The sequence below is a fragment of the Bidens hawaiensis genome, unplaced genomic scaffold (assembly GCF_021521415.1).
Source record: "Bidens hawaiensis isolate Kalapana, Puna unplaced genomic scaffold, B.hawaiensis_p1.1 tig00008984_1, whole genome shotgun sequence".
Taxonomy (NCBI): Eukaryota; Viridiplantae; Streptophyta; class Magnoliopsida; order Asterales; family Asteraceae; genus Bidens; species Bidens hawaiensis.
In genome coordinates this window covers 295,591-304,802 of record NW_027504981.1, presented here as the reverse complement: position 1 = coordinate 304,802, position 9,212 = coordinate 295,591, and the positions used below count along the sequence as shown (strand labels likewise).

The 9,212-nt window shown below is 36.1% G+C and overlaps 1 protein-coding gene across 1 annotated transcript; it reads right to left on the bottom strand.

Annotated features, from left to right (window-relative positions):
• Window positions 1-6,891: 6,891 nt before the first annotated feature.
• Window positions 6,892-8,933, bottom strand: LOC143609677 (auxin response factor 4-like). The gene is made up of 7 exons (XM_077084366.1): window positions 8,786-8,933; window positions 8,560-8,715; window positions 8,271-8,475; window positions 8,031-8,178; window positions 7,852-7,921; window positions 7,040-7,157; window positions 6,892-6,975 (listed from the first exon to the last, which is right to left on the bottom strand). The coding sequence occupies exons 2-7, from the start codon at window positions 8,655-8,657 to the stop codon at window positions 6,892-6,894; spliced, it is 723 nt and encodes a 240-aa protein (XP_076940481.1). The 5' UTR covers window positions 8,658-8,715; window positions 8,786-8,933.
• Window positions 8,934-9,212: the final 279 nt, after the last annotated feature.

The following is a 9,212-nucleotide window of genomic DNA, read 5'->3' as shown; positions in this document are numbered from 1 at the left end:
TGTTCCAGCCATGTTCAAGAAAAGTTATAACATCAAAGGCTATGCTGAGTCGAAGAAGGGAATCATCTGTTGGATTTATGATGAACAGATCAAGTTGTTTGTGGTGAAGCGTTATGATGGCATTCAATACTTCAAGAGAATGTTGAGATCTCAATACGTTGCCGGAATGCGAGGTGAAGGATTTGGCCAGGTTGGGCCTGATAAACAGAAGTGAAAACAATATGGCGAGAATGATTGAGAAGATTGTGTGGAAAGAAAGCATAAAAGAAAAGAAGTTTGAACTATTAAAGCCACAGAAGGGAAAGCTCGTGGAGGATACAGAGAGGGGATTGAGAGCAGATGGCAAGCCATGGATGGTGATGAAGTACAAACCGATCCGATGCATCAAGGAGGTTCCAATGAAGACTATGCCTCAAGATGTGTTGAAGAATCTAAAATGGTGGTACGTTGATTGCCAGACTGCTGAAGCCGTGATGGAAGACGAAGATGAACAAGAAGTGCTGAGGGTGTATGACCCGATGCATCTTGTTAACTTATCGAAATCTGATTTGCAAGCGTTGAATGAAAAGAAGATATTCTATATTCCTGCTTGGAAGGATGAAACAAGGAAATATCAGCGAGTAGTCACGGTGTGTGTTAGAGAAGGAGTGCACGCATGAAGATACAGGATTACGAGACAAGAGCTGAAAGATCAAGATATGAAGCTACTGCCAAGGGGGAGTCTGTTGGTGCATAGATGTCAGTAGTTCATATGTCTAATGTCTGTAATCGAGTCTGTAATATTGTTTATGTAATTGTTTGTAAAAGCGAAGTTGTTGACAAGTTCGCTTAGGCGAACTTGTTAACCAAGCGAAGTTGTTGACAAGTTCGCCTAGGCGAACTTGTTGAACGAGCGAAGTTAAGGACAACTTCGCCTGAGGCGAAGTTGTCGTGTATTTATATTGTTTAACTGTTTACGGTTTAGTGTTGGTCAGTTAGAGAGATTAGTTGATCGAGTCGTGTAATTCAGTCTATTGACGTGAGTCTGTAAGCATCTCGGTTCGAGTTATTAATATAACGTGGTTTTGTTCGTATTGTGTTCGTGTGTTCGTAAGCTTATATTCTACGTCCGTAACGATCTACACAGGGATTCCGCACCTGTATGTATCGGGATATCTCGTGTGATCAGTCCGGGGAACCTACACGTTGCTATATACTATGCAAGTAAAACCCTCTCGGATGCTCAATTGAATTACACCACAACCGAGAAGGAGTTACTAGCGGTAGTATATGCTTTAGATAAATTCCGGTCTTATATTTGAGGTAGTAAAGTTATTATATATTCTGACCATTCTGCTGTCAGGCACCTCATGGATAAAAAGGATGCAAAACCGAGGCTTATCAGATGGGTTTTGCTGTTGCAGGAATTTGATCTAGAGATTCGGGACAAGAAAGGGATTGAAAATGTTGTTGCAGATCACTTGTCCCAAATTATGGTGGAAAATGGGAACACTGATGGGCCCATTAACGAGTCCTTCCCGGATGAACATATCCTGGCAGTTTCACAAAATCCTTGGTTTGCTCACATTGTGAATTTTAAAGTTGCAGGTGATTTACCAGAGCATTGACCAAGGAGAAAGAAGAAACAGTTGATGTCCCAAGCTATACAGTTATCTGGGACTATCCGGATTTGTTTAAAATTGGTGCAGATCAGATGATCAGACGATGCATACCCGAGGAGGATGTCTGATCAGTTTTGGAGCACGCGCATTCGTTTGCGTGTGGTGGTCATTTTAGTGGCCAGAAAACCGCTCAAAAAGTTTTAACGAGTGGTTTCTTTTGGCCTTCATTGTTTAAGGATGCTCACGAGTTCGCGACACACTGTTTAAAGTGTCAACAACTCGGGAGTGTTTCTAAGCGGGACGAGATGCCCTTGAACCCGATCCTAGTTGTTGACATTTTTGATGTTTGGGGGATCGATTTCATGGGCCCGTTTCCGAATTCACACGGTAATTTGTATATCCTAGTGATTACGTTTCTAAATGGGTTGAAGCGATAGCCACTAGGAGAAGGATCACATAGTCGTTTGTACATTTGTTCAAAGTAATATTTTTTCGAGATTTGGAGTCCCCCGAACCATCATTAGTGATGGGGGATCTCATTTTAAGAATTTTAAATTCGGAAAATTGCTTAAACGATATGGTCGATCATAGGATTGCAACTCCTTACCATCCACAAACGAGTGGACAAGTTGAGGTTTCCAATAGGCAAATAAAACAGATTTTACAGAAAACTGTTCGGACGGACCGCAAGGATTGGTCAACCAAGTTGACCGATGCCTTATGGGCCTACCGAACCGCCTATAAAACGCCGAACCACTCCTTATAGACTTGTGTATGGAAAGGATTGTCATTTACTGGTTGAAATTGCACAAAGAGCTTTTTGGGCTACTAAACAGGTTAACATGGATTATGATGATGCAGGTAAAGCGAGAAAATTGGCTTTTTGCGAGATCGAGGAGTTGAGAGACGAGGCATACGATTGCGCGTCCGCTTACAAGGCGAAAATGAAGAAAGTTCATGATGCAAATATCCGGTTGAAGAATTTTGAAGTTGGTCAACGAGTGTGGTTGTACAACACAAGGATGAAACATAATAATCAATCTAAAAAAATTTTATTATATATATTCGGGATATTAAAAAAATAAATAAATGATAGGAATCTTGGAATACATATTAACCAAACTACCTAAATTACAAGATTAAAAAAAATTAGTCATTAAAAAAACATTTATTATATATTTCGTGACATCAACAAAATAAAACAAATTATAGGAATATTAAAAAGAGTATTATTAACCAACTCTTAAATTACAAGATTCAAAATTTTATATAACATATTTTTGAAATTTGAATTTAAATAAAAATGAAATTAGGTTTCTAAAAGTTAACTTATTACCCTATTTAATATGTAACTAATCAAAATTAATTATTAATGATTATAAAACTTTTCAATATAAGATGAACGTGAAGATTTTAGATCCTGAAATGTATTGGGTGTTACTAAACGTATCCCTCTAATTTATTTTTACTAAACGTACACCCTCGTTCAAGTTTTACAGTATTCTTTCAAGTTTTTATAGTAATACAGTTTAATCCTTTTTTTATTTCTTTGCCAATTTGTTATCTTTCAAATGATATATTTTTGTCAGCCGGGAGAAATATGATAAGATAAAAATATACAAAGAGTTTTATCATTTTTATAAATACATTATATCATTATTCTTTTATTACATTTTATAATGCATTTAATAATAAATATATTATGAGAAAGAACGATAAACACAAAAGGACAGAAAAGAAAAAATAAACTTTATAATTTTTGATTTGATATTTTAAAGAGATACTTGAAATGACAAAAAAAAATATTATAGGGTGGTAATATGTGAAATAATATTTTGGAAGTAATTAAAAAGTTTAGGGAGGTGGTATGATAAGTACAAGAGGGAGGTACGTTATGCCTAACCCAATGTATTACATGAATTTACCCGAAAGTATATTTATGATGGTATTATAAAATTAGTTGATTGAATGTGAAGATAATGATTTTTAGTGATAAAGATGATGATGTTAATGTTTAACATTGAAATCATATAGTTAAAGGTGTTGATTTTCATGGTATACACAAAGTTAAGTTAAAGATTGTAGGTTCTTAGAACGGATCAAACAACTAGTTCTTGAATCAATCTCTAACTACAAGTTAGCATAAATCACTTGTAGCCAACAGAGATATCAGATCTTGTGTAAGGCATCGTTCCCGGTGCCCTACATTGGCGTTGGATTTACTCATAAACACAGTACCGAATATCAAAGTTAAATTAAAACTTTCGCAGAATAATAACAAAACTTCAATCATTCGTTACAAACATTCAACTTGTCTTTTAAAACATAACATGAAATAGTTTATTGAAAGATCATGACAAATATTCACTCGTCAGTCCCTTTAGATCCTGCCATGTACCTCCCTACTGCTTCAATCTATTTACCTGTGTGCATACTAAAAGTCAGTTACGCTGAGTGAGTTCTAGTTAAAAAAGGTAATATACAATACATTCACATGCTTACTTATACGTATCCGGAGATACAGATTACTTACTTAACCTGTCCATTCTTTCTTTCACACTTACATTCTTATATATTTTTAAGAGCGTTTCCCTATAACATTCACAGATATTATTAGGGTATGTTCCCTACATTCGCGGATATTATGAGGGTTTGTTCCCTACATTCGCAGATATTATCATGGTCCGCTCCAGACGTTCACATATATTATTAGGGTTGGTTCCCTACATTCGCACAACCATACCTTCATACTATCATTCATACGATTTCATACATACCCTGCTTTATCATTCATGCATACTTTATACACAATTACATATTCTAACCATTACTTTCCTTGGCGATACGTGCAATATATGAAGATCGTTCATGTACCGACAAGCGTTCATTCATAACCTCGATAACTTTCACATAAATCATATATGGCATACACACTTACCACTTAACGTAAGTGTATTAAGTATTCACATCAAGTATGCACACAGCCTTGAAAACATAACAACGAAATAGGGCTAGAAACTCACATGTAAATGGTTCCTCTCTGAATTTATTGTTATGCCCTTCTTGAGCTATGCACGGCTAACTGTGTATTAATCATAGTATCAATTAACTACTTCTAGCTACACCATACTTCTAAGTTATTGTAACCCTTAGCTACGGGTCCGGGAGCAGCGCCCTGGCAGTGGGGTTCTAGGGGCGCTAGCGGGGTCCAAGGGGTAGAGCCCCTGGCTGGGGTTAAGCTGCGAGGTCGGAAAAATTTTATTTTCATTAATAAGTCTTTACTAAAAACCGCATTAAGTTCAATTATTTAATCAAGGCTTATGTATCTTATAAGTCCATATCGAAGATTATGTATCGTATAAGTCTATATCTATCATTTCGAAGCTTGGAAAATTTTATTTTCATTTATTTTCATATTCGAAGCTTATGTATCATATAAGTCCATATCTATCGTTTACGTACGTATACACTGTTTATCTTTCGATTATTTGGAAAATCATCTTTAGGTCCGTATAAACTAGGCGTATAAGTTAGCTATAAGCTGTTCCAGCGCATAAGTTCGTCCGGCGTATAAGACTTTCTGGCGAATAAGTTATACATATACATTCTACACACATACACGGCATATACATATACATATACGTTGCATGTATATACAGTGCCTACTTATACGTTACATACTTACACGTTACATATACATATGCGATGCACATACATACACGCTACATATACTTACACGCTACGTGTACATATACGCTGCCTATACTTACACGTTAAATATACACATGCGTTGCACATACTTATACGTTCTATCCCTACATATACGGTCCATACTTATACGACGCATAAACTTATACGCCTTCTGTTCAGTTATTTACCCGAAGTAGAAAGAAGAGAGAGAGTAGGGAGAGAGTTGGTAGATGGATAAGATAGAGAAATAGCAAAAGGTTGGTGCTATCATGTACATGCTTCACCTTTTATGTGAAGTCATGCCATGCTAGATTTTGTATTATAATTAGCCCAACGGGTTTTCCTTACGGGCATCGGGCCTACAAAGATGTTGATTTTCATGCTATACACAAAGTTACTTTGACTTGTCTTCTAAAAAATTTCAATTCAAACTCCAAAGAAGGCAAGTTATGTTTTCTGTAAGCTTTGCTATGACGATTAACAAGTGCAAGAACAATCTCTTTATAGGGTTTGTTTGTACCTTTGATACGAGTCACTAACCTAATTGTATCGACTATCGATATAACAAAAACTGATAATGAAAACGATTTTATTATAAACTGAACAAGATTTCAATGAATTTACAAATTACTCGTGAGCTGTATTTATACTCTCAGGCGACGGTTATCCGACAAGAGACACAACGGTTCAATATACATCGCTTCGGTTCTACTATACTAATTTACATTCTCTACACAAACTAACAACTAATTACAATTATGGCACTATACTATAATAAAGATATATAATTATAGCATACTTAACTAAACCCTTATAAACTTAACGGGATTAATGATTAACTAATAATCAACCAGCCATCTTCAAACACACCCGTTTATTTCACTGCCTCTCGCATGTAAACTCAGCGATTAATTCGAACAATCTTGACTCAATGCTAACCCGCCTAACACACAAGGTTGCCAAATAAATGGGTCAGATAATAGGTTCATACGAGTTCAATTACAAGATCTGTCAATGATATTAATAATTACCGTAACAATACCTATATATATCGACATCCATATTTGCCTCATGTTTGCGCGAGAAACTGCCAACCTCGAAAACAGAAGACGAAAGGTAGAGGTCGGATTTCCCATGGGGAAACCCTTGGAAGAAGCACTTACTGAATGCTGAGGCATCCCATTTAACCTGCATCATTTTAAAAAATAAAACTACTAAACCACTTATCATCTTTTATATTTATATAGTTGATGAAACATATTTGATTAATACTCAAATCAGGTTAGAACAATGTATTACCTGGAAGGCATCACCATTCTGAGCCTCGCCACTTAGCACGACACTATCTTCTCTTGCAATTATCATCGCTGAAAATCTTGTAAAGACATTGTTTTTACTTTGTAGAACAGTTGAGATTCAGAAAAAGTTTTATTCTAAATGGGTCTATTTGGATTGTCTTAATGAAAGTAAGGAAATGTGAAATACCTTAAGTGGAAATGCTTTTGGAACATCAGCTTTGAATAAGCCGCATTCCCCCAAGTTCGCTTGCGTCTGAAACAGTAACAATCAATCAATCATCCCGAAATAATTTGATGAATTTTTACAGGAACACTTCTAACGCATCCTGATCCCCCATCACCATCTTCCTAAACTTAGCAAACACCTTATCAGTATCAGGGTTTGCCTGCAATAAAAAACGCAACTGAAAATAAGATTAAAACAGCTAAAGCTAGACAATAGTCAAATACCATGTATTGGTCAAAGTCAAAACACAAAGCATTTAAAAAACGCATCCCAGGCACATAATTCATTTCAAGTGCTTCTGTGACGGTATTGTAAGGAACCATAAAAGGAGAAGTGCACATTCTGCAGGCAGTAAATCCATTATCGATATTCAAATTAAATAATAATATTCACATTCACTAAAAAAAGCAAAGAAGGTAATTAATTATGAGAAATTAGATCCTGTCCGTCTTGGCCACAGAGACGTCAAGTAGAACGCCACGTCGTATATTTAATCCAAATAAATCTATACACTTTTTGTGTATACTAACCATTCGTTTAATGCCAATGTAAAATTCATCTGGGCGTCTGTCACAAAAAAAGTAACATTTTGTAAAAACAAAAAATACTTTATTTTATAAACAACACAAGCAAATAAAAGAAAGAATATATACTTACAGTCTTTTCGTGAAGATGCAAGTGTCACCCGTCACTAACAAATGCCTCTTTGGTTCTACAAAAGACGCCTTCTACTTATTCGACATGTGATAATACTTCCTCCATAATAGATTCTTGACACCACCATCCGCCACCGCAGTCTTCTCTTCCTCTTACCACCATGGTTCGAATCACAAACTCATCTCGGCTCCAATGCTCACCCGTCGAATCACAAACTCATCTCGGCTCCAATGCTCACCCCGCCTAACACATAAATGGTTGCCAAATGGACGGGTCTGATAATGGGTTCAGGTACTCTTTAGAAACGAGAAAAAAAAAACAGGCTAGGTTGATGGATTATATAGAATAAATAGAGTAGAAATACCTTAATCAGTAGTGCGAGGAACAACCAATGTCGAAGACAGAGTGAGTCAACCCTTTACTTTGCAAGCCAGCCGATTGATTATTGCCTGTCACAACTTTCTATTATCAGAGTATTGTATAGAACAGAAAATGAAGTTGGTTTTATAATAAAGAACTATTTTAATCTTTATGACAAACCAAAACAGAAATGCTAACCGTTGGTTCTTGAAAACGGAATGTTGCAAATGACAGGCTCAAACGGCATTGATCGCCTTTGGTCAGCATTACAACCGAGAGGTCGGATCTCCCATGGGGAAACCCTGGAAGGAAGCACATCACTGGATGGTGAGGCATCCCATTTAACCTGCAAGATTGTGAAAACTACAATTACATATAGCATTTATCATGTTCTATCACAAAGATAATTTTTTAAGAACTCTTAGAAAAAACATATACCTCAAGGCATCTCCATTCAGTTTTTGGCCACCTGACAGGATCACTATCACCCCTTGCAGTTATGGTCCCCGAAAATCTGATTATGTGTTCAGGGTCTAAGTCTTTTCCATTACAAGGCATTTCAAAACGCATCCCGGGCACATAATTCATTTCAAGTGCTTCCATGACGATATTGTAAGGAACTATATAAGGAGAAGTACACATCCTGCAACCAGTAAATCCATATATAGATTTAATAATAATAATATTTGCATTTCACTAAAAAGCAAAGAAGGTGATTAATAATTACCTAGGATGGTAAAGTACACTGAAGTTGCATCCTGTCGTACTGGCCACAAAAGCTTCGGATAGAATGCCAAGTCGCATGCTTAATCCGGATAAATCCATGCATTCTCTGTGTATCCTAACCGCTCATTTAACGCCGATGTAAAACTCACTTCGGTGCCTGTCACAAGAAAATAAACATTTTGTAAAAAGAGAAAAAAACACAAGGAGAGCAAAGGAAATATACTTACAGTCCTCTGATGAAGATGCAAGTGTCATCAGCTTTAAGCTTTTTTCCCTTCACAAACTCTTTCCAACCTGTCACTAGTGAATGCCTCTTTGGATTGCCTGTACTTGCAAACAGAAATCAATTAATTCTTGTGTCATAAACTCACAAAAACTCTATTGATTTCAAAAGTCCCTAACAATCTTTCACTAAAAAAACTAAAAAAGGTACTCGATATTCTAGAACATTAATTATAGTTAAAAACCACAAAATTTAGCAGCATTACACAAAAAACGCTTTTCATTCCAATGAACTTTATATATCGAAAGGGCAAGATTTTAAGAATTACGATCGCATATAGCGTATAAAACAAAATACGGAATCTTGAGTTTACCTTATAGATACGATATTCTTCTGCTATGAACAATCAACATGTTATGATAATCAACTTA